General features: G+C 37.1%; 1 protein-coding gene across 7 annotated transcripts in view; it reads right to left on the bottom strand.

Moving 5' to 3' along the window:
• The window catches only part of ABCC9 (ATP binding cassette subfamily C member 9), a 154,515-nt gene that overhangs the window by 50,490 nt on the left and 77,007 nt on the right, over positions 1-27,018 (bottom strand). For 6 of the 7 annotated variants that reach the window (XM_059402839.1, XM_059402837.1, XM_059402835.1 and 3 more), the window contains 6 exons: positions 16,421-16,459; positions 14,946-15,047; positions 13,126-13,210; positions 11,636-11,716; positions 2,816-2,953; positions 2,542-2,667 (listed from right to left, as the gene is read on the bottom strand). In XM_059402839.1, coding sequence (XP_059258822.1) covers positions 2,542-2,667; positions 2,816-2,953; positions 11,636-11,716; positions 13,126-13,210; positions 14,946-15,047; positions 16,421-16,459 — 571 coding nt within the window. The remainder of the gene's footprint in view (positions 1-2,541; positions 2,668-2,815; positions 2,954-11,635; positions 11,717-13,125; positions 13,211-14,945; positions 15,048-16,420; positions 16,460-27,018) is intronic. The other variant, XM_059402841.1, reaches the window with a different exon arrangement.

The raw sequence follows: 27,018 nt of genomic DNA, 5'->3' as shown, positions 1-27,018 counted from the left end.
GATTGGATTAAAGTGAGGGCTGGGGGAGGAGACATCAAATGATGTTAGTTTTATTTTGCTTAATAACATTAGGAAGATAATGGTGTCATCCAAGCTAGAATTTTTAGTAATATTTAAATCAGCTCAAAGTGTTATCTCCTCCACCTTCTTGTAGTTTTCATTACTATCCTTATAACGTTTCTCTTGTTGACCCCTCAGGCCTTAAGCAGACAGTGGTGTCTAAAGCCCAGGGACAGGATGTTCTGTTTTGCTGGTCTTCTCTGCTTGCTTGATTTGCTCCGGCTCTAAGTCAGCCTTTCTCGACCTTGGCACTGTTGACATTTTGGTCAGAAAACTCTTTGTTGTGGGGGCTGCACTATAGGACGTTTAGCAGCTCCCCTGTCTTCTACCCACTAGTAGCACCTGCCCCTCAGCTGTGACTGACCAAAATATTTCTAAATGTGGCCAAATGTCCCCTAACAAGCAAACTGGACCCTGGTTGAGAACTAGCGTTCTTGTCAAACACCTGACCCTGCCACAAAACAAAGTGAACAAGAAACTGTCCTTCCCCTGCCCGCCCCCCAACCCCCAGGGTGACTCTCCCTGCCTTCAGATGAATTCCTAGTGCCTTCCCTTCCCTGGGTGGCATTAACCTCCTCCACACCCAGGTGAGGATTCTGGACAGGTGCACTGTTCTTTCTGGCTTCTACCAGCCGCTGTTCAACCTTGCATCTGCACTCACTCTGTTCACACCCTAACTTGCTCCATATCTCCACCCACTGATTTATAACCCTGTAACGTGTCTTTAATTATAGAGCTGTGCTATCTCAAGTGATCACTTCATTTCTAAATACAACTTAATGGACTTTCTTCCAGGCTTGTTTAACAGTCACTATTATTATAAAATCAAGCCAACAAATCTCTCTCTCTCTCTTTTTTTTTCCAGATTTTCTTTCCAAAGTAAACCATAAGTGGCCCTACTCCTTAAGCTTACATCATATTCTTTTGTCCCTGACATCTTGGTCACTGTAAAAAAAAAAAAAAAAAAAAAAAAAAACGTCATTTGGAGCTATCCCAATCAAATTTCTCACGGTATAATCCCTAAGTGGGCACTTGCTGATAGTACCTTGTAATTTTTTTTTTTTTTTTATGAATATCCTCATCTAATTGGTTCTGTGATTTGTCCCATTCTACTTAAACTTCTACTTTTACATATGTCTTTTCTTCCGTAGGTAGTTTGCTTTTGAGGTCTTTGGCAAATACACAGAACACAGAGCAATCCTAGGGTCTGTCTGACTTTTTATCTTCCTCTCTCGATTGAAACACAGATCCTTTTATTCTTTTTTGAAATAATGCATTTTAATTTCTTGGTGTTCTCAGAAATTTGCTGATACAAAAATTTCATTTTATAGTGCTGATTCCTGACCAGGAGTACCAAGTTCTGGACACTTCCTAGTCTCAACTCAAAAAATATTTTAAAATATTGCTAATACAGTTGCTAATTTCACCTCTCAACCACAAGCTGTTCTTTCACTGCTCTTAGTCTGGTCTCTGACTCAGTTCTCACCCCATTCAGTGTTATATTTATATCATAATGTTGTTTATATTGGAATTACACTGAATACGGACCTGGGTTTAAGTCCACCTACTACCACTTACAATATGTACTGTACAGCTTACGAGTTACTTAACCTCTTTGGGCTTCAGTTTTCTCACCTATAAAAGTGAGATCATATTTTTCTTTACTTATTTCCCATATTTTCTTTGCCTTTTTCTGGAGGTTGTGAAAATCAATGGAGCTATGTAAAGAAGGCTTTAAACTTAAAAACTGTATCAATGTAAAAGTTTATTGTTATTACCTCCTGATGACTTTCATTCATCCCCCAGCCCTGTCCAGGCATGTTTAACAACTTCACCCACAGCTCACAGCTCGCTCTTCTTTCAAAATCACCTTAGATTTTGTTTTGTTTATGACACTCTATTTATAGGTGGTGAGTGAAAATAACCTCACATTACAGATGAAGAAAATAAGATATGTAGAAGGAAAATTAAGATAAAATAATGATATACTATGATTCAGCGAACAGTTTAAGTTTTAAAAACACATATAATTATAATATGGTTCAAATTCAAATCAAAATTTTCTAAAAACCCAAGAGTACTTCCTCCAAAAGTTATCATTAGAATTTCATTCTTTCAAAGTAGCCTATTTATTTGTTTTAAGATCAGAGAGAGAGCAAGCATGTGTGAGTGTGTGCATGAGCAAATAGGGGGAGAGAGAGAAGCAGGCTCCCCACTGAACCTAGAGCCTGATTCAGGGCTCTACCCCAGGACCCCGAGATCACAACCAGAGATGAAGTGAGGCACTTAACTGACTGAGCCACCCAGATGCCCCCAAAGTAGCCTATTTATTAGTGACATATAATTATACAATTACATTGGGTTTCAAATGAGGACCATAATATCATCAAATATTAAATAGTCATATACCTTTAAATGAATTTAATAATTCATGACTCTTTTAAAGTGGGCTCTGAACTCTTCTGAATTATGAGCAATTACCTTTTCTAATTCTTGATCTTGCCGATTCATAAGTGTTTTCCAGTGTTCATAGAGCTCAACATCTTTGGTCTGAATGTCCTTCAAAGTCCCTTCTCTTAGTACACTTCCATCTTTCATGGCTATGATCTAAGGAAAGCATATATTACCAGAATTGTGACAAAAAGCCTCAACTGGCCAAATGAATTACTTTTATTTAAGATAGCATTTCTTAATGTCCCTGTTTATGTATATGAGTATAATATTAAAAGTAATGAAATTTCTCTTAAACCCTTACCCAGTCAGCATGTGTTAGATACTGTAATTTGTGAGTCACAAGAACAAGTGTCCTTTTGTCATCTTGAAGAAATTTCAAAATTCCTTCCTGCATTAAGTGATCACTCAAGTGAATGTCCAGGGCAGAGAATGGATCATCCTAAAACCAGGAAAATGGAGAGAAAAGGAAACAGTTTCTATATTCTTGATATGACCCATTTTTCTAGAAAGTAGAAATAAAAATGAACAAGAGTACATTATCCTTAACAACCAGTTTATACAAAAACAGACTCTGTCTACACTTAAATTGTTGCGAAGAGGTATTCAATTAAAAGTTATTTTCTCTTTCACTTTAAAAATTATTTAAAAAGCAAATAATAATATCCCAAGTGTTTGTATTATAATATATAAAACCTCCAAGCTCAAAAAACAACACATCCTGACAACTTTTAACAATAGACCAAAGAAAGAATAAAACAATAATTCCAGTAGTTGAAATGTAGATAATAAAAACAGGCGTAGACTCCTCCAGACCAAGATGGTGGTGTAGGAGAATGCTTAATTTCCCTCCTGCCATGGGTGCTCTGACTATGCAGCTATACACAGAGCAATTCCCTCTGAAGGAAATCCAGAAACTAGTTGAGTGACATCAACACATTGGGAAACTAAAAAAAAAAAAAAACCCCATCTAAAAGATAGTAAAGGCTGAGACACACTCTCACCACAAACCCCACCCTCCGCACAGCACCATACAAATGGAAGGAATCCCCAACTCCCAGCTTCTCTCTGAGAAGTGAAGGATTCGGGCCGTACATATAGAGTAGAGCCCCAATTTTTGGCTGCTCTCCAAGGGACAGGCCCCCTAAATCACTTAGCTTTGAAAGTCAGTGGAGGTTGAATTGATAAGTCCCATAGAAATATAGGAAATGAAAAGCAGTTGCTAATAGGCACATGAGCACTTACCACATTGTCTCTCCAGGACTCCACATAGAAGAAGCAGGCAAAGAAGCGCCTTACCCAGTGTTTCCCTGGAAGGAATCTGACCGCATACTTTACAAGCTGCTACTGGAGGATCCCACTTCTAATTAGCATGAAGGATCTTGATTATGATCCTTCCTGTAGCCTGAAAGAGCTATTGGACATGTCCCTTGTCTTTTCTTTCCATTCTATTCTAACAATAAAACCAAGTTGCCACTTTCTGCCTGGGAGGAGATTCTCATCTCTAGTGTCCCAATTGTTATGGAGGACACTAAATGTGCTGGCTGCCATCATCTAGCTCTGAGAGCCAACAGGGCTTGCATTCATGAGTCCCGCAGGACTATGGCAAACAAAGAAGCCATTTTTAAATAGGCATAGGAGCACCCCACATGGCTATATGCTCTGGCTCAGTGCGTGTGGACCAGACAAAAATGCTCATCTCCCAATTTCTCCCTGTTTGCTTTTCAATCAGGCATCTTTGTCACTGTAAAAAGGGTTTTGACTAAATATTTTCTCAGCTGCTGCCCGAGGGTCCAACTTCTAATCAGCCTCCATTTAGGTGCTGACTGCAATCCTCCTCTTCAGGACACTGATGGGTCATAGCCCACTACCAACCACTGGGAATCAGTAAGAATAAAGACAGAAGCTCGGGCAGTCACAAAGTTCTGAGAGGCAACCAAGAGCTTGGGTTAGGTTGAATGATGAGGTTCATCGCCTACAGGAGACCAGTCCGTCAAGACTGGGAGAGCTGTCTACTTTACTAAGGCACAGAAGGCAACACAGAGAGTCATGGGAAATTAAGAAACAAGAGAATATGTTCCAAACAAAGGAACAAGATAAATCTCCAGGAACCAATCTTAATGAAATGGAGGTAAGTGATTTATCTGATACAGTGTTCAAAGCTCACATAAAGATGCTCGCTGAGGTTGGAAAACAAATGCAAGAATAAAGTGAGAATTTTAACAAAGAGATGTAAAATCATACCAAACAAAAATCATAGTGTTAAGAATATAATAATTGAACTGACAGTTTCCATAGAGGACTTCAACAGATAACTAGATTAAGAGGAATAAAAATCAGTGAACTAAAGACAGGGTAGTGGAATTAATCCAGTCAGAAGAACAAAAGGGAAAAAGCATGAAAAAGACTGAAGATAGCTTAAGGGACTCATAGGACATCATGGAGAAGAGCAATATATTCATTTAAGGGATCCCAGAAGGAGAAGTGAAAGAAAGGGGCAAAATGTTTATTCAAAGAAATAATGGTAGAAAATTTCCCCTACCTGGGGAAAGAAACAGACATTCAGATCCAGAAAACACCAAAAGTACCAAAAAAGATGAACTGAAAAAGAGCCAAACTAAGACACATTAAAATTAAACTGTCAAATTTAGGCAAAAAGAGAACCTTAAAAATAATAAGAGAAAAACTAACGTGCTACATACAAGACAATGCCCAAAAGTGTATAAGATTTTTCAGCAGAACCCTAGCAGGCCAGAAGATAAAAGGGTGGTAATTCAAAGTGCTAAAAGAAAAACAAAAACAAAAACAAAATTCTACCAAACAGGAATGCCCAGCAAAGTTGTGCTTTAGAACTGAAAGAAAGACAAAGAGTTCTCCAGGCAAAGACAAATTGAAGAATTTCATCATCACTAGACTGCCCTTACAAGATATGTTAAAAGAGTTCTTCAAGGTGAAATGAAATGACACTATGTAGTAAGAGGAAAACAAATGAAAGCTTAAGACTCACTAATAAAGATAAATACATAATTAAGTTAGAATACCCTAATATTTTAACAGTGATAGGTAAATCAGTTAAAATTCTAATATTAAAGTCAAAAGAGAAAAGTATTAAATATTACTATAACTGCAATACTTTACTAGTATATAAATATAAATAAATATATATGTATAAATATATCAAATTACATGTTGTACACTTTTTAATTAACACATAATGTATTATTTGCCCCAGGAGTACAGGTCTGTGAATCATCAGGCTTACATATTTCACAGCACTCACCATAGCACATACCCTCCCCAATGTCCATGACCCAGCTGCCCCCCCCCCAGCAACCCTCAGTTTGTTTCATGAGATGAAGAGTCTCTTATGATTTCCTGATCCCATCTGGTTTCATTTTTTCCCTCCCTACCTGCCATGAACCCCCGCCCTGCCTCTCGGATTCCTCATATCAGAGAGATCATACATTTTAAATACATCTTATTTGTCAAATATACTTCAATTAAAAAAAGAAATTTCAGGTGGAGTCTGACTCTAGCCAAGTTAACTACCTTGCTAGAACAAATCAACCATCATCACAAGAAAATATGAGAATTTAGAGGCTCTACAATATATCACCTACAATATCCAGGTTTGGGCCATAGTCAAGAGAAAAAGCAGTCAGTGGAAACTATGACTCAAGATAAATTAATAGCCATTTAAACAGTTATTATAAACATATTCAAGGACTTGAAAATATATTGTAAAAGAAGCATAAAAATATTAACTGAATCAAATAAAGTACTTAGTACAGTACCATGTAAAAAACACTAAACAAATGATAGCTATTATTATATTATCAGTATTAATAGTAGTAACCACAAGAATATTCTACCTACCACTGAGCTGACAAATTCCCAATTGTCTTGGGAAGAAAGGAAGTTTGTTTGTTTGTTTTTAAAGATTTTATTTATTTATCTGACAGACAGAGATCACAAGTAGCAGAGAGACAGGGAAGCAGGCTCCCCACTGAGCAGAGAGCCCGACGTGGGGCTCGATCCCAGGACCCTGGGATCATGACCTAAGCCAAAGACAGAGGCTTTAACCCACTGAGCTACCCAGGCGCCCCAGAGAGGAAGTTTTTATGTACCAGTTAAGACATTTAGAAAATAATTTAGGAAATAATTGACTGGTGATGACATTCCTATTAATTATTTCAACATACATTTTATTTCTATAATGTTAAACACAGCATCAAAGTAGATACTTGATGTTTTGGAATCCTTAAAAGAAGAAATCTAGGGGCGCCTGGGTGGCTCAGTGGGTTGGGCCGCTGCCTTCGGCTCAGGTCATGATCTCAGGGTCCTGGGATCGAGTCCCGCATCGGGCTCTCTGCTCAGCGGGGGGCCTGCTTCCCTTCCTCTCTCTCTGTGATCTCTTCCCTTCCTCTCTCCTACTGTGATCTCTCTCTGTCAAATAAATAAATAAAATAAAAAAATTAAAAAAAAAAAAAAAAAAAAAAAAAGAAGAAGAAATCTAGAAACTACTAGAGAAAACGTTTCCAGAAAACAAGGAATTAAGAAGCAAAGTGACATGCAGGTAGGGTGGTGAATAGATACATAACCACCAACTGGAGCACCACTCATAGCAGGGATGAGAGAAACTCAGGGACAAGGCAGTAGAAAACAGTAGAGGTTTCTGGTGAAGAACTGGGAAGTGATTGGAACAATGAAAAAGGAATACATCAATGTCTTCATCATCATACTTATTTCTTTGTTGCTCCTCCATACATGCAATATGAAACAAATGTTTACTTTGCCTACAGGACCAAAAAAAAGAAGTCCACTCATTCTACTGGTTACATACTGAAATACTTAAAAATTAAGACTAGGGAAAATTTTCTAAACAATTGAGTAAGCACAGTCATAGTGTGTATAGAGATAAATTGCATTGGCTAATTATCTGGACAGTGAAAAACAGAAACAATTTCTATTGAGATAGAAATTAATATCTGGAAGTTAGAATAAATGTGTGTATGCAGTCATTACACTAGTGATACAATTAGCTCATTAATTTCATAAAGTCTCCATCAATCTCTGCCTGCCTCGACAGAAACTATTATAAGCAAGATGGCTTTATTAAAGTACTTAGGAGAAGCATGTATGAAAAGGAAATATTAATGAGGCACTCAGATAGTTAAAGGGTGATTTAAAATTGTAATAGCTTTTTAAAAATCAGGGGCACCTGGGTGGCTCAGTTGGTTAAGCTTCTGCCTTCAGCTCAGGTCATGACCCCAGTGTCCTGGGATGGAGTCCCACATTGGGTTCCCTACTCAGGAGGGAGCCTTCTTCTCCTGTCTGCCACTCCCCCTGCTTGTGCTCGCTCTCCTCTCTGGCAAAACAATAAATAAAATCTTAAAAAAAAAAATCAGTCTACTGATTTCATAGTGATGAATAAAGAGGTGATTTAATTTATGTCCTCAAATGGCTTTTATTGGAATACATTTAACAACAGAGAAATGCCTATTGTAATATCATTTATTTAAATCATTTAAATGATGCAAAATATTGGACAATGTGATATTTCAGTTAATAAAATGATATCATTATACAGACACATACATATACCCATATATATCTTAATTGTGTGTATATATATTTCAAACACGGTTATTAAACAAAATGGGCTTAATGACATAATTGTCTTGATCGTCCTGAAATTTCTTTCAATGACCTGTGAGATACTTCAAAATCTTTCAGAACTCTGGATCATCTTAATGACCATTATTTTTGAAATGTTCCAAGAAGAAGAATGAATAGGAAGATTGAATTAGCTTTTTAAAAAAAATTTTTTTTAAGGATTTTTATTTGAGAAACAGAGAGACAGCACACCAGCAGGGGAAGCAGTAGGGAGAGGGAGAAAGAGAAGCAGTCTTCCCTACTGAGCAGGAAACACAGTGCGGGACCCCATCCCAGGACCTGGGCATCATGACCGGAGCTGAAGGCAGCTGCTTCACTGACAGAGGCATCCAGGCTTTCTGAATAAGCTTTCTATGTTTTGCATGGCTATACCTTTGGAAAAAAACAAATATATTCACTGATATACACAGCACATTCCATAAAGCTTCAAAAATAACTAATATCCTTGATACATCATTAAGCTGTTTCCATTTGGCTTTGATATGTGATTAAGTTTATTTAAGGCAAAACATAAGATCATCCAAGTAATTATTTACACAAGGTCCTTAAAGATAGGAGTAGTGTCTTTTTCTCCTTTGTTTCTTCTACCCATCACAGAAGATGGCACTGAGGACATTTACAAACTATGAATGGATGGAAAGAAGGAGGGAAGGAAGAAGAAGGGCTAGAAAAGGGAAGAGAGAGATGGAGGATGGGAAAGAAGGCAGGGAAGGGGGGAAGGCAAAAGGAAAGGGAAAATAGGACAATATCGGTAGCAATTTGACAGTAATGTATAGTTTTTAATACCAGAGAATCTTATCTGATCAGAAAAACAAAACTCAACAGACATGCTGTCCTAGCCAGACTTTGCCACTCACTAGTCATTAGTCCTTGGGTAAGATGCTCTATGCATACGTTTCTTCATCTAACATGGGGATACCGTCTACCCTCACAGCACACTCATAAGAATCAGATGGGATAACACTGAGTGCTTTGTGAGTTTTTAAACAATGGAAGTGTTAGATATCATTTTGAGATAATTATTAAAACACATCAACAGAGATATTTTGCTGCTAAAATATTATTCAATTTTAGGTTGCAATAAAGTATATATAATATTTAGATCATAAAAGCCAATAGTTTTAAGGTTATCTGAGCTGACCAGAGTACATCTGGAACACACTTTTTCAAGGGACTCCGAAGAATACTATTATATCCAGGATTAAGAAAAGTTAGAGAGGGGCGCCTGGGTGGCTCAGTGGGTTAAGCCGCTGCCTTCGGCTCAGGTCATGATCTCAGGATCCTGGGATCGAGTCCCGCATCAGGCTCTCTGCTCAGCGGGGAGCCTGCTTCCTCCTCTCTCTCTCTGCCTGCCTCTCTGCCTACTTATGATCTCTCTCTGTCAAATAAATAAATAAAATCTTTAAAAAAAAAAAAAGAAAAGTTAGAGAAATTATATTACTGTAGAAGAATTAAAAATACTAAACTTGCTTAGCTTAGAGAAAAGTAAAGTAAGGTGAATTGTGGAAATAATATTAAAATATTGATTGTGGATAAAGAAAAGAAATAATGCTGTTGCAGAAGCAGAAGGAAAACCAATTAATGAAAAATCCACAGATGCAAATTTTAATCACATCATAACTTTCCAATAAGAGTTATCCGTGGTAGGCAGAATAACAGCCTCCAAAGATGTCCTAATTCCCAGAACCTGTAACAATGTTACCTTACATGCTAAATGGGACTTTGCATATATGATTAAGATTAAAGACCTTGAGATTGGAAGATTATCCTGGATAATCCAGATAGGTCCAAACCAATTACACAAATCCTCAAGAGCAGAGAACTTTCCCAGTTTGAAGGGAGGAAATGTGACTAGTAAAAATGGCCAGAGATACAAAGTTGCCAGCTTTGATGAGGAAGGAAAGCAACCATGCGCCTAGGAGTGTGGGCAGCCTCTAGAAGCTGGAAAAGGCAAAGAAATGGACTCTCGCCTCAAGCCTCCAAAAGAGAACACAGCCCTGTTTACAAGAATTTTCACTCAGTAAGATACATATTGGACTTCTAATTTACAGAACCATCACATCATATTATTACTTAAATCACCAATTATGGCAATTTGTCATGGCAGCAGTCGGAAATTTATACACTGACCAACAAGGAAAAGGTCATCTTGAAGTTAAGCAATCTGTCTTCAGAGAGAGTCATCAAAAAGCTCTTAGTGGTGATGTGTGAAAAGTAATCCTATAATGAATGGATATGGGAATCTACAATGTTAATGCTATGACTTCTTTGAATTCCCTGGTTCTACAACTGAAATAAGTAAGGGTCGTTAAACTGAAGGCAATGGAATGAACAGGGATAGAATACTACACCCAGAGAACCTTGGTTTCTTTCAGATTCCTAAGTCATTTGGTCTTCAGGTGGTTCAGGCATTAACTGATCCCAAGACTCAAGAAGTCACTTCCAGCTGTGGGTCTATCCACTGTGAAAGGGATTTACAATTACATAAGTTACTGCTAGATCCTTCTATGATTTTAATGGTGTATTTTTCTGGAAAATTTTGGGGACAGGTATTCTTAGGGATATTAACCTGAAGCAAATTTCCAGTGTGTCTAAATTCTGTCCCCAGCAATAGATACAAATTTAGTGGGAAACTCTAAAACCTACTTTTTGAAGAGCTTCTCAGTATTAGGTAGAATGAAAACTCTAAAGTAAGTCTGGAAACCAGATTTATAAATGGTGAATAACTACACAGAAGAAGGCAGGGGAAGGAAACATTTACATAGTCTGCTAATCTCTTATATACATACTTGTAAGTTATTTTAGCTACCTCCTACTGGAGGAACCAAACTATAGCAAAATTTGTAATCAACATAATCATCAAATTCTGTTTATGGATCCATGGGTAGAACCAAGTTTTTTACCCAGGATATACATGAGAATCATCCAAGGAGCTTTTTAAGACTCAGACTCTAGACTCTATGTTTATAAATTATAATTTAGTAGGTTGAAGGTGGTACCAAAATTTCTATATTTTTCGAAAGCTTCACAGTCCAAGGTCATGCACAGCCTGAATTTCACACCACAGGAATGGAGTACTATGCATACTTACCCTCTATCCACCAAGAGTGCATCTTCTAATCCCTTTTTTGTCAGCAAATATAAGTGAGAAGACATATGAACCTGTCCAGTTGATCCAACACTATACAGACTTTTTCATTAATGATTCTCGTGGTTATGAATCTCATATAAGCAACAATTCAGGGCACCTAAGTCACTTGGATTGCAATCCAGATACCCCAACTTTCAGACTTATATGTTGATCTGGTTTGTACTATGGTATTCAGTTTCCTTTATATTCTTTAAGATTTCAGAAGTTAAACTGTCTTTCCTTTAGTCGCTTGACTTGTCTCTAAAGGCTCATTTGTCCGGAGGGAAAAATGAAGTAGAAATAAAGGCATATTCTCACCAAAAAGACAATGTTGGTATTTTGATAGAGAGCTCGTGCCACACAGATTCTTTGCCTCTGACCCCCACTCAGGTTGATGCCCTAGAGAAGAAGTAACCATAAGCATCCACCCTTTCCAGTAGTAATCGATCTATTGTTTACAAATTTTCTTTAAAATACAAACTTCTTTTTTAAAAAAATCTTAAATTAATGGTAATTTATTAATTAAATTGTGATAACAGTGGTGAGGTAAAATGAAAATTGTCAATTTTCTGTTCAATACTTTATAATTACATTAATACTTTTTAAAGTGCTGGTCAATACTTAATAATTATGTTAAGATGATATTTGACTGGTACCATAGATCCTTTTCTCACTCTGAGAGATAGCTCTGCTGTACAAAAGCATCAATAACCAAACACGTGGTGAGTCGACTGCTAAACACAGCAAGTAACTCCAAAATTTTTACTAGTTTTGTGAATTGTGTCTGTAGTTTACTTCATACATACTTCTTAAATTTGATACTATCAATTATGTTCAACAGAATTATAATTCTGTTGCAATACATTTTATAATCAAGTTCTAATTATAAAACATTTTGAACTACGCTGAGCACTTAGTATGTGCTAGGCTTGTGTGAATGCCTTTACATTCCTTATTTCTTTTATTCCTTATAGCAATTGCAATATATGAGTAGCATTCCCTTTACACACTAGGAAACTAAGGAGTCCATACTCATAGATATCATACTGTGCTGCAATCAAGAAAAGGCATTAAGAGCACTGGGTGTTATATGCAAACAATGAATCATGGAACACTACATCAAAAGCTAATGATATAATTTATAGTGACTAAGATAATTAAAAAAAAAACACACCAACTACAGAGTTACACAAATCCCAGCTACACCACTAACTGGGCAAGCTCTTCAACTTTTCACCACTTAGCTTCCTTAGTTGCAATACGCAGCAAAGAGTACACCCATCTAACAAATTTGCTATAAACATAGATAATGCATAAAATTTATGCCCAGTACTTCAAACCTAAGAGGGTCAAAAAATTTTAGCCAAAATTGTCATAAAGATTGTATAGAGGCATAAATATTTTTTAGCTGCCCAGAATAGTACGATGTCATCATAAAACAGGTTTACACAAAGGAAAAAAAAGGCCACTTTAATAGATTAAATAGATGTTAACAAGAGTGGAAGAAGTTGGAAGCAGCCTCAATTTCAACTCCAAGTAAGTAAAAATGCATTTGATCAAAGACAGGAACTGCATATTCCTTAAGAACTCTCTAGTAGCTAGCACAATGTTACATAGCTGGTGGTGACCCAACAAATAACTTCAGAGTGGCATTAAAACTCCTGTGCTCCTGTTTCTGGAACTTGTCACTAGGACAAGGCACAGCTCCTATGTTCTCAGATTTCATTATGCTCCATTAAAAGTGAAAGACAACCAGAAGACTTTTCTAGATTTTTGTTTATTGTTTAATTAAACTATACATAGCTCACCCTCTCTCCAATTTCAGTTTGGTCTCCAAAAGGTAGTAAGTCAATATCTGGCTGAAGAGAACAGGCATCTGTAACAGCTTTATACCTTTGGGAGAAATTATTTTGATTTTTTAGGTCATTATTAATATACTGCTCATAAAGTAAGTCCCAGGTTCAATATCTTAGAAGCCAAAATAAAACATTTGTTGAGCAATTTAGTACAGATTAACCTCAATGGTAGGTTTATGGATATAAAGATAATTAGATATTGGTTCTCACTCTGAGAAAACTACTAAATGGAGAAGACTGATAAGCATATAATAAAATAGATCTCCTTAGGCACTACATCAGAGGTAGGTTATAATGATCCTAGAATACATAGAAATGGCTGACCACTTTGAGAAGTTAGTGACAGCTTTGCAAAGGAGGCAACACGTAAACTGTATCCAGATAGATGAGTTGTAATTGGCCAGGAAGAAAATGAGGAAAAGGAAACTTCACGAACTGCCTGAAAGTGAAAAGGTCATAGTGCCTTTTAGGGACAACAGGAAACTCTCTAGAGCTGAAACAGGTTGTGGGTGGGTGTCTGTGCATATGGTCTGCCTGCAGAAAGGAGCAGAAACGGAAAGGGTTGAGGACTGGTGATACACAAATAGATCTAAGGCTGGGACTAGAAAGGATAAATTGGAAGTTTAGGGAAGCATGGATCTAGAGAATGCTGGGGAAAATATCCAGAGTTTCACTTTCTCAATCATCTAGTCTTAAAATATTAAAAAGTCATTCTTGAATAATCCTTCTTCTCCTTGCTCTCACTTTTCCATTCTTATTCTAGAATGGTTTTCTGTCAACTGTCTCTTCTTTTCAGTTTCCGTAGTCACCCCCGAGTGCAGGCAATGAACGCTGCATGCCGGGACGATTATTCCAATAAACGTCTAAACGTCTCCTCGCTACGAATTCAGATTCATCCTGTATGTATCTACCATTACACTTCCAGATTAAACATCACATTTACTTTGTTATTCCCCTTTCTAAAACTTACTGTGCCTCCCAGAATGCACTGAATTATATCCAGTTGGCTTTTAAGGCACTCCACAACATCACTTCAGCTTTTGTTTATAGTCTAGCTTGCTACTGTCAGTACACATAAGTCCTTTTCTGACTTTCGTTCCCCAGGCCCCAAGAGATCCTATGAAATTTAGGTTCGTCCTCCCACACTATCTGCTTTCCTCTTCCCTCCTCTCCTTATGTCTTTCCAGTGACCTAATTTTTTTTTTTTTGTAAACCCATTGATTTTTTTGTCAAATAAGTTTTTGTTACTCTAGCAGAGCCTCCATTACTAAATAAGTTGATCTCCCCTGACCTAATGCTTAACTTTCAAGGTTCGAGGTGATGGCTTCAGGTAAAGGTTATGCCTTTGTGCACTCTGGTGGTATTTAAAGACGGTTGAGAGATGGCATATTCTGGCCACTCTCCGTAACTAGACCTCTCAGATCCCACATTCTTCCTCATCTTTACACTAGTAACTTTCCTTCTGCTCCTTGGATTTTTCCTTCTACTCACCAGTAACCTCAGTAACTCCCCTGCCCCGTGCCCCCAATTCCATTTCGGCTGTTTAGTTTTGGTGTACAAGTTGTTCTCAATAAATGTATAGGATGGGCTGAGACTTCCAGTAAGACTTCTCTTTAAAATGTTGACTCAGAAGACCTTACAGTGGGGGTGGAAGTAGGCAACCAGGGAAAAAAGGAAGTCATGGCTGTAAACGTTGCAGAAACCATGAACCAAATGTAAGGATTAGAAATAGTTGCTCATTTTCATTCTAAATTTTATGCATTCAAAATTACCTCTGTTTGTTGAAAGGACTTCCAAAGGTGATATTTTCTTCTACTGTAGCATTTAATAGCCAAGGTTTTTGAGCTGCATACGCCACAGAATACCTGTTCCTACTGGAAAATGAAAAAGAAAAACAAAACCCCAAAATTATACAAGGGTGTTGTGCTGTGTGTATTTTAGCAACACTAAGGAAAATGGAAGTTGGTAAAATATCTCAGACACAGAAATGGAAAACTTTCAAGAAAGAACATGTTAATAACCACCAACCTTATTATTTAATGGTTAAGTATTTCACCTAAATTAAAAGGACTTGAACTTAATCAAAATGTCTCCCAATGTGCAAAATTTGATTTTGCTATGCTAAAGAAGTGTTTAAATAAAATGAAAATTTACTTTCTAAAATGAGTGTAATTTTTAAAATAATTTTAAAAAAATCAATAGCAACACGCTCTCTGTGATAGCCACAGAGATTTTACTTTTTACTAAAAGCACTTTACATAACTATTAGTTTAATATGCAGACCTTAGAGAAAGACATGAATTGGTACTGTGTCTGTGGCTTAATCATGTTAACATATTTTAAGGTAATAGATAACATTTAATTATTTCCAAACAAAGAATAATATATTGAGGATAAACTTCAACACTGAAATAACTACACATTTAAAAAGTACATATTTCAAAACATATTGAAATAGTTTATTTTTTAAAAATTGTAACCTCTTTCTCCTCCCCCATTTTTTTTCGCTTGCAAATTCTACCAGATGTCTACACATCAGACTTTAATTTGCAATAACCAGGAAAATACATGTGAGTTGAAGATAAAGGAGACAATGGGATTGGGGTAGGAAAGGGATCAGCTTAAAAGTCAAAATTCACAGTTAGTTCATGGTCTGTAAGTAGTAATTAAGGAATCAAGGTTAAAAGATAGTAAGATTAAGAAAAGGAATAATTAGAAATGCTCAGTAATCATCCTAAAACATTATGTCTTAGGAGTTTAAAAGACATGTTGATGATACACAGTATACTAGTAGTCTCTTAGATAACCATATATGTAGTAAAACAGTGGTTCCCAACTTCTGACATGTCTGCTTCCCTTCCCCGCTCCCAGTCTTCCCATCTCTAGCTTAGGGACAGATCCCATCATTGTTGAACTCATAAACAATATATATATTCTTGCTTTTTTATTTCATGAAGTCCCAAAACCAATTTGCTAAGAACAGTTTGAGTTTCAGCCAAAGTTGAGACCTCTGAGACTCATGGAGAAGAAAATCTTGACACAATGAGCCATTTTGTTTGACAAGTTAACTTTTTTTAGCAGCCTATAAATGTTGGGAACCACTGCTATTGGAAATATGTTGGCACATTTTAATAAAAACTTCATACAATATCAGAATGAATAAAATGACCAGGAGTAAGAGATTATAAGTAAAGTCTGAGAAAGAAAGTTATTTTTTATTAAACGCAGATTAAAATAGAAATAATACCTTCTGGTTGCTTCAAAAGAAGGTTCAGATTCATTTACACTGCAAGTATGGCAAACAATGTTCATTAATTATGAAATATAAATATAGAGTGAATCTGTGCATATATTGGGTAAGAAATAAAATAAATGCATATCATATTAAATAACTGTTTCTCTCCCAAATGGGATTTGACATTATTTTAAAGACAAACCAGACAGATGATAATTTTCTTTTATGTCTTCATCAGCAAGGAAATAATTAGTAGGCTTCCAAAAGATAGACAGCACTGTCCTATTACATACAAAATCTGGGTTCATACAATGATCTGAGTTCCACCCCAACTCTGTTCCAACTAGCTATATAAATTTTTGTAATCTTCCTAGAATAGTTTCTTAGTCTATATAAGGATTTGGTATCTCCAAAGCCTCCCTATCTTTAAAATTCAAATTATTTATTATTATTATTATTATATTAAATATTTTATTTATTTACTTGGGGTAGCACAAGTATTATTTACTTGATAGCACAAGCAGGAGAAGGGGCAGAGGAAGAGGGAGAAGCAGTCTCCCCACTGAGCAGGAATTCCCATGCAGGGCTTGATCCAGGGAACCTGGGATCATGATGTGAGCTGAAGGCAGCTGCTTAACTGACTCTGAGCCACCCAGGTGCCCCTAAAATTCAAATTTAATCTATTTAAGTTCCTAATTAACAACCCTACACCATGAAAGGAAGAACATTTGAGGGGCTCTAAACTTAAAAGGTTTAGATACAGCCTGGCTCTTAAGGAACTGGTGAGAAAAACAGACGTGTATAATAGGTCAAACTGCAACATTTGGGTATAATTATTGTTTGATATGATTCATGTACAAAGAGATGTTTGTCTAAAAACATTTAGTTAAAAAAATAAAAACATTTAGTTATGTCTATGTTATGGGGGAAAAACACCTGTGAGCATTTTACTGTTCTAATTCTTAATAACGTAATTGAATTCCATCCTTCTGAAAGACCTGAATTCTAAAACTACACACAAAATTAAAGTCCAGTGGAACCCCTAAAATAGATCTGATTTGGCTTTGGAAAGCATCATATGCTTTTTTGAAGAAAGTATACCTAAGTATGTTGCCTGGTGATCTTTAGCATTAAGCTACTAACGATAAGATTTTCACACATGCACATTGTTAATAACATCTTGGTATGGTTAATGGAGGTAGGAAAAAACTCTCTCAGACTAAAAAATTCCCTCTCACTAATGATTATTCCCTGACTTAATTTACTCACACATACACAAAAAATACAATTTCCTCTAAGTGAGAGTTCCACATAGTATGCTTTAGATATCAAGAAATTTGATTTCTTTTATGGTAAAAAGCTAATGACCGACCTCAATGGTTTTAGTTAATTTGAGCAAGTCGGAAAACAGATGAAGAGAAGCAGGTGTATGGCAGAAATTAATGCATTAATTTGCCTAATGGCCATTCAGCCAGAAGTGCCAATTAGAATCATGAAAATGCTCACCAGATGTTTGAAAATGTCAGCCCAAATTGGACATATGAATTTGGAAGGCATCAAATTTTTTTCAATTACTATTCATTAAATTGCAACTATATTTATTCAATATCAATTTTGAAGTATTTACTGATTACCTCCCTAGGGAAAGAAAACCCAATCCACATTTGGCAAACCAGGGTATACAGCAAAGTTGCTGCCAGAGGGGCAAGCAAGAGTGGGGTAGATGAAGTAAAGATGAAGAGTATTTTAGACCCATTAAAACACATACTGGATGGCCTTGAGTTATCCTGGCCTTATGAGGAACTGATGTAAATTCGAAATGACTATAATGTGGGTGTAAACGGCAAGTGAAGAAAAGTATGTAGTGAACTTAAAAAGCATGCACAGCCAGAGAGCAAAGGGGCTTGTAAACCATTTTCAGAGTTACTGAATTTGTCTTCAGAACAGAAAAATACTGAAAGGGTTTAAACAAGAGGGGGTGAGATAGGTTCAGTTTAGAAATATCACTCTGATTGCAGAATGTACCAAATGAATTGGAGGACCAAGACCGACAGAGAGACCACTGGAAGTGGTCAGTAATGGAGATACGAAGGCAGTGCTTTGAATTAGAGTAACGATGAATGAATGAAGAGAAGTGGACACCTTCAAAGATACCTAGGATTATGTGACTGACAAGGAGGGAGGGGATGCAGGAGAGGAAGAAGTTGTGGACAGGAAACACAGACGAGGAAGTGCGTATGCTGGGGGAAGATAGCAAATTCAATATCAGACACATTCTACTTGAGGTACCCAAGGGATATCTGAATGACCATAGCTAGGAAGCAGAATGTGAAGCTCAGAAGAGATAGCTGGTGAACAAATGAAGACTTGGTGGTGATTTTCCCTCCTAAGACATGCCTTAGATATCAAGGGCTTTGGATTCCTTCCTTAATTAATGAAAAGTCAATAAATGACTTCCAACAATTATAGCTTGTTTCATAATAGAACACAGGTACAAGACCAGATAGAGGAAGCTAAATTCATAGGAAGCTATCTGATTGCCTGGCGAGTATATACGGAGGCAGAAATGAAGGCAACAAAGCCAGAACCTGAAAAACAGTACTATTTAATAAATGGCGAAGGAAGAGAAACCTGGAGAAAAGGCCAAGAGGAGCAGGCAATGCTCCAAGGTAAACTCAGCCATGAGTAGAAACTAAGCAAGAAGCCTGTTGAAGGAAAAGGTATGGGCAACAACATCAAGTGGCCAGGAGATCAAGTAATATAATGATCAAAAAATACCCAGTGAATTTTAAAAACTAGGATGCCACTGATGGACTTAATAGCTCCAGTGGAGTGACAGAGATAGAAACCAGAGTGCAGTAGGCTAAGGAAAGAGGAGAGTAAGAGGAATGGGAAGGATAAATAAAGGGTTTTTTGTTTTTGTTTTTGTATTTATCTACAGAAAGAAGAGGCTAGAGTAGTAGCTGGAGGGGGCTGTAGGTTGAGATTAGAAAGATAGGCAGAGACAGGATTGAGATAGAAACAGAGATGCACGAGTGCTGTTTTTCCACAAGTAAAAATAGAAAACAGCCAGGGGCTGGACTAGATGTGAAACAAATAATGAGAAAAAGACAACATGCTTAGGATATAGGGTATCTCAGTCTACTAAGGAGACCATCCACATAAGTTACTTAAACAAAATACAGAGGACCAGGAGAGAAGGTACATTTCAATCTACCTAGAAGAATGAGAGAAGGCTTTGTCAAAGAGAAAATATCTGAGGTGACACTAGAAAAAAAGTGAGTCCAACGATCTAAGGAAGGGCATTGCAGAGGACGTGTGTGCGTCTGCAATTCAGTTCCTAGAGCACAATAGTAAGGGTAGGGGAATGGCAGGGTACAAGCTAAGAAGTTAGAGACCAGATCATGAAAGCTCCTGGTATAGTATAGAAAGGTCTTTGGACTATTTCTTGTATGCTTTAGCCAGTCAATTAAAAAAAAAAATTATAGGCAAGAGGGGACTAGATTTTCGTGTCAGAAAGGTACATCTCATAACAGTATGAAGAAAGGTAAGGGAGTTATTGCAGTGAATAGTTCACATATCCAATTCTCCTGAACTAGGCAAATTAAATTAGGCATAAGAATGTTAAGGACAGACAGAAGGAAAGTAACTGGTTGCATTCTGCAGGCAATGGAGAGAGAGAAGAATCTAGGTTGAACCTTTGAGCTCTGTGTTGGGCAAGTACCAACTAATTTCAGTGGGTGGGGACACACCCTGCCAAAATACAAGAGAAGGAGGGATTGGACATATGAGGTTTATGAGCTCCGTTTGGATGTGCTCAATATGCAGCTTATATAAGACTTTTTGGAGGAGCTATTAAGTCTTCAGAAGAAAAATGTTGGCCAGAAATGTACATTGCTATGCTGTAAATACTTAGAGAAGAACAGAAGTCAAAGACAGATTAAGGGCCATGTAAAGGAAGAGGATACTACAGCAGACCACAGAAAGACTGAAGAAGAATTAGAATATTCTTCTCCACCTTCTATCTCCAATTATAGCTCTTTTCTTTTTTGATTCATTAATTTTGGTTTATCCTTAAAATATAAGCAAGTATCACTCATTTATGCATTCCCCTAAAAAAGCCTTGTTGATCCCACAGACTCAAGTCAGTTAGGTTACCTATTATTTGTTCTTTTAAAATCCGGTACTACTGGGGTACCTGGGTGGCTCAGTGGGTTAAAGCCTCTGCTTTTGGCTCACATCATGATTCCAGGGTCCTGGGATTGAGCCCTACATCGGATTCTCTGCTCAGCGGGGTGCCTGCTTCCTCCTCTCTCTCTCTTTCTCTGCCTGCCTCTCTACTTGTGATCTGTCTATCAAATAAATTAAAAAAAAAAATCCAGTACTACTTTTTCCTGGCATTTATAGAAGTTTAACCAAATAATTACTTATGGAATTATTTTCTTACTTCCTGTAGCCTTCCCTGCTAAGCAGTAAGCTTCATGAGAAGAGGACCTGACTTGTTCTGCTTAGTTATTTTCCCCTAGTGACTAACACAGTGATCTGCATGTCAAAGAGGTACTAGTATTAGAGTAAGAAAAATAAAGTAGATAGGGTTCCTTTACTAGGTAGGCATCTTCCATTAAAAAACAAAAACAACAAACAAAAAAACAAAAACAAAAAACCTCTTTCATTTTCCCTAAGTAATATTATAGTCCTTAACTTCTAAAGACTACCTCTACAACCTTCTACACAGCAAATTTTTAATCAAATTCAACTGTGTAGGACTATTTTTCTCTTCTAAAATCAATAGAATTATCTCTGACTTCCAACACCAGATCTTGTCTGATTACATGAAAATCACCAGGACCATGGCCAGACCCATGCATGCTTGACCACTCACTGTGGCAGTGAACATCCCTGAAAGCTACAAGAGAAAACAAAGAGGTCATAGAGAAAATCTTCTTCTGGAAAATGGCATAAGATTTCCCTTCTGCATGCACGGTTTGTGTGTATTTTCCTTCAAGAGTAAAAATTAAACTTGATAACTAGCAACTTTCAAGGATCATAGTTGTTACTTATAGAATGGGAAAGAATGACTTTTGCAAGCTAAAATTTAGAAGAATGGGAGCCAGATGTGGACACAAACCTGCTGTGTTATATCTAATCCAGGAAAGCTGACTCAGTGTTACTCAATGTTACTATTCCTTCATGCCAGGCAAAGTCACACGAAAAGAAGTAACTTCTCAATTCACCTGTCTTAGAATAATTGAACCACTGTTATAAAGCTAATTATACTAAGACACTAGAAGATAGAACTTTAGAACATATGGGGCCTGACAGGAAGATTTTTAATGCCTGGGCAAGAGGGAAAGGAAAAGAAAGGGAAACCAAAAACAAATGATATCTGTGTCTCACATGATTACCACACTTACTACACATTCCAGACTCCCTCAGTGGAACCACCCATCATGTAGAGCCATTTAGTTCTAGCTCCTAAGATGGCAGTAGGAACTACTGTTAAGACAACTAGGGAAGAAAAAACTCACTCAGGCATCTAGCTATCTTCATTTCTCTCTCTCTCTCTCTTTCTCCCTTTCTTTCTTTCTTAGATGTATTTATTTTTAGAGAGGAGGGGTAGGGGTAGAGGGGGACAGAATCTTTGAGTAGACTCTACACCGCACAGAGCCTTTGGTGAGGTTCAATCCCACAACCCTGAGACCATGACCTGAGCTGAAACCAAGAGTCAGACGCTCAATTGCCTATGCCACCCAGGTACGCTAGAACATTTGCTTTTCAACAAATATAGAGTACACTGAGATGCAGGGGTAAAAACCCTGGCACTCTGACAATTTTGGAGAATTTTTTTGTCCCTTTGTCATCTTTCTCACCTTTCTCTTCTGGAGCTACAACATGGCAGACTAGGTCAAAGGTAACAATTTCCAAAGAAACATCTACAGAGGTCTTTGTGTACCTGGTTCTACAGATGTAGGTGTGTCCTAGATGAGCAGCAGTACCTTGTCTCCCTCCTACAGTAAATATTTATCACCACAATAGGGTAAAGTACTCCACTGGACTTTGCTCATGCCAGGCCATGACGACACATGTAAAAATAAAATTCATGCAACCAGAGATACTGCAATGGTGAAATAATGGCCACAAGGCACTTGATGCCTTATGATAACATTTAGTTTATTGGGTCTTTTTGTTTTTGAGCTTCCAAAAATATCAAACAATTCAATCTGCTGAAATAAAGTACTTCTTAGCATTAGCATATCATTAGCCTATCAGTATTGATCATTTGTAAGTTAGCTTCACTCTAATAAAGTTTCTATGCCTTTCCTTATTCAACTATGCACAATAGCCTCTTAAGGAATGGAGAGTAATTAGAAATAACTCTTTGAAAGAAGATCCACATCTGGATGCCTGGGTGGCTCAGTTGGTTAAGCATCTGTCTTCAGCTCAGGTCATGGATTGAGTCTGCACTGGGCTCTTTGCTCAGCAAGAGTCTGCTTCTTCCTCAGCACCTCCCCCTGCTCGTGTGTGCTCTACTCTCTTTCTGACAAATAAATAAAATCTTAAAAATTTTTTTAAAAAAATGTCAGTATCTTCTGAATATTCCTGATCTGAAAATATGTTTCATCAAAGATTAAGGACACCACCTCGAATAGCCAAAGAAATATCGAAAAAGAAAGCCAAAGTTGGTGGCATCACAATTCCGGACTTCAAGCTCTATTACAAAGCTGTCATCATCAAGATGCTGGAACACATGGTACTGGCACAAAAACAGACACATGGATCAATGCAACAGAATAGAGAGCCCAGAAATAGACCCTCAACTCTATGGTCAACTAATCTTTGACAAAGCAGGGAAGAATGTCCAATGGAAAAAAGAAGGCCTCTTCAATAAATGGTGTTGGGCAAATTGGACAGCCACATGCAGAAAAATGAAATTGGACCATTTCCTTACACCACACATGAAAATAGACTCAAAATGGATGAAGGGCCTCAATGTGCGAAAGGAATCCATCAAAATCCTTGAGGAGAACATAGGCAGCAACCGCTTCGACCTCAGCCGCAGCAATATCTTCCCAGGAACATCGCCAAAGGCAAGGGAAGCAAGGGCAAAAATGAACTATTGGGATTTCATCAAGATCAAAATCTTTTGCACAGCAAAGGAAACAGTTAACAAAACCAAAAGACAACTGACAGAATGGGAGAAGATATCTGCAAATGATATATCAGATAAAGGGCTAGTGTCCAAAATCTATAAAGAACTTAGCAAACTCAACACCCAAAGAACAAATAATCCAATCAAGAAATGGGCAGAAGACATGAACAGATATTTCTGCAAAGAAGACATCCAGATGGCCAACAGACACATGAAAAAGTGCTCCATATCACTCGCTATTAGGGAAATACAAATCAAAACCTCAATGAGATATCACCTCACACCAGTTGGAATGGCTAAAATCAACAAGTCAGGAAATGACAGATGCTGGCGAGGATGAGAAGAAAGGGGAAACCTCGTACACTGTTGGTGGGAATGCAAGCAGGTGCAACCACTCTGGAAAACAGTGTGGAGGTTCTTCAAAATGTTGAAAATAGAACTATCCTATGACCCAGCAATTGCACTACTGGGTATTTACCCTAATGATACAAATGTAGCGATCCGAAGGGACACCTGCACCTGAATGTTTATAGCAGCAATGTCTACAATAGCCAAACTATGGAAAGAACCTAGATGTCCATCAACAGATGAATGGATAAAGAAGAGGTGGTATATATATACAATGGAATACTATGCAGCCATCAAAAGAAATGAAATCTTGCCATTTGCGACAACATGGATGGAACTAGAGCGTATCATGCTTAGCGAAATAAGTCAAGCGGAGAAAGACAACTATCATATGATCTCCCTGATATGAGGAAGTGGAGATGCAACATGGTTAAGTGGGTAGGAGAAGAATAAATGAAAGAAGATGGGATTGGGAGGGAGACAAACCATAAGTGACACTTAATCTCACAAAACAAACTGAGGGTTGCTGGGGGGAGGGGGGTTGGAAGAGGGGGTGGAGTTTCGGACATTGGGGAGGGTATGTGCTATGGTGAGTGCTGTAAAGTGTGTAAACCTGACGATTCACAGACCTGTACCTCTGGGGATAAAAATACATTATATGTCTATAAAAATAAAATAAAATAAAATAATTTAAAAAACAAAAGATTAAGGACACCATGAAAGAAAATTAAGTAATTCCTACACTTAAAGGACAATAGGATTTGTGTTAGTTTATCGAATCTCTTAGAGGCTTAATTTTTAGGTTGTATGTCTCTAAGCCAACACAAACATTATTTGAAGAAAATATCTGTCCTTTTGCCATTAAGAGATGGGATTATTGTCTGTGAAGGCAAGTCTTTGTGAAAAGAGGATTTTTTAATTATGAGGATTTTATAAATACTTAGAATTATCATAAATCCTTTCTTATACCTTCATCCTATTGGCTCCATCTCTGACATAATCTTTTTTTTAATTAGCTTTTATTATTAGGATCCATAAGAAAGATTTCTTAAACTCTGTTGAGTAAGTGTATGCTTTTATCTCTAGTTTCCTCTTCGCCTAGTTTTCATAAAGCTCAGAGTGTAACCTCTGCTCCATATTTCATAAATATGCACGACTCCAGTGCATACATTTCTTCCTATTCACGTCTCAGATTACTTAATTCTTATTTTATTCTTGATATCCTTATCTTTATTTTTCAAGCTTTATTTTACTATGTTATTTTTTAAAAATATTTTATTTATTTATTTATTTATTTGAGAGAGACCAAGTGGGAGAGGGAAAGGGGCAAGCAGACTCCCCAGTTAGCATAGAGGCTGATCTGGGGCTTATTTTAGGACCCTGATCTGATCCCAATCATGATCTGGGCAAAATCAAGAGCTGGATGACCAATTGAATGAGCCACCCTATACTCTGTTATTTTAAATAAAATAATTCACTATCTTTATGAAATGAAATAGGATATCTTGTTTAGGAATGCAAAAAAAATAAATACTAGATTATGTAAAATACTTTCCTAAGAATCATTATCATTTATTTATCCATTAACAAAATGATACAGATTATTAATGATAATAGTGGAAGTTGATCTGTCCTAAATGTAATCTTAAACAACACTAGAGAGGACTAGATTAGAGGTCTGAAAATAAAACCTCAAGCTTCTTCTGCCAGTTTCCCATACTTTCTCTCTCTTTTAATGACAGTGAAACAAAGGCAAAAATAAAACCCAAATAACTTTATTATGGTTGTGCACAGCACACAATATAATTTAATCAAGTAAGTTATTTCTCAAAACATACAGTCATCCAAGATGGAAGGAGATAGTGACAGGGCAGACTACCTGCTGCCTGACCTTAGTGATCACCAGGAACTCATCATGAGGCAAACCGTAGGTAGCAATTATTTGCCAAGCTCTCTTCTGGATATTCACTAAACAGTTTAATGTTTATGTCTTTTATGTTGGCCCACCAGAAACAGAATTTACACTCAACATTTCTCAGTCTCCTTCTTGCATCCATGATACCAAATATAGGATGTTTCTAACTCAAATTTCACATTCAGGCATTTCCTTCTCATCACTGGAGTTTAACATAGAATCAATTCTAAAAACGCCCTTAAATAGTCTTTACTCACTCTTGAGATATAGCTGTGTGTAAACAGCAGAGTTAGCAACAGTAGAGTCCACAACAGTAGGTGCAAAATATTAAGGTTTCCCAACCTTGGCACAACTGACATTTGGGGCCAGATGATACCCTGTCACATGTGGTGGTGGTGGTGGTGGGGTGTCCTGTGCATTGTAGGATGTTTAGAAGCAACTATAGCCTCTACCAACAAGATCAGAAGCAACCTATTCCCCAGTATGACAACCAAAAATATCTCCACTGGGAGCAAAGTCACATGTGGTTGAGAATCACTGGTCTACAATCCAATTTCCTAGATAAGCTGTAGCCGATTTCTTCATACACTGCTTATGGGGAATCTACCAGGTAGGCTGAATTAAATAAATAGGATTAACTCTTTATCACACAATTATATAATATTATAATTCTGAGTCACTTTATTATTGCAATGTGCTTTGAAGACCCCAAGCCAACCGTTCAAATATTCAGAAGAAACCCCATGCTAGATACCTTCTTTTTCCATACCACTCTGACCTACCCATATCTCAATTACTAGATCTTTCTAGTGTCTATTTTACATTGGGTGTGAAAAGAAATGGCTGGTTTCTCAGCCCCTTATGAAGATTTTGGAAAAGATTATTTGGTATTTCTTCACTGAACACTGAACCATTATGGTTCTGTTTGCATTTAAGCTTTCTGAATAATGTCAGTTTTCCAAAACTTCTTTTACCCAAGATGAATTTTCAAATTATTTCTTTAAATGTTACCCATTTAACTTTGAAAATCGATCTTTACAATCCCAATCATACTAGTTCATGTCACTTTAAACCTCTAAAGAAACTGTTTTGTAATTTTTAATTCATGACATTTAAGTTTTCCACTAAAAAGCTGTATCTGTTTCTGAGGCGATTCTCAGATTTCTAACTTAGGAATCTGTTGGTCTAAGTTCTTCC

This window comes from Mustela nigripes, chromosome 6 (genome assembly GCF_022355385.1).
Source record: "Mustela nigripes isolate SB6536 chromosome 6, MUSNIG.SB6536, whole genome shotgun sequence".
In the NCBI taxonomy this organism is placed as follows: Eukaryota; Metazoa; Chordata; class Mammalia; order Carnivora; family Mustelidae; genus Mustela; species Mustela nigripes.
This window is presented reverse-complemented; position numbering and strand designations above follow the sequence as displayed.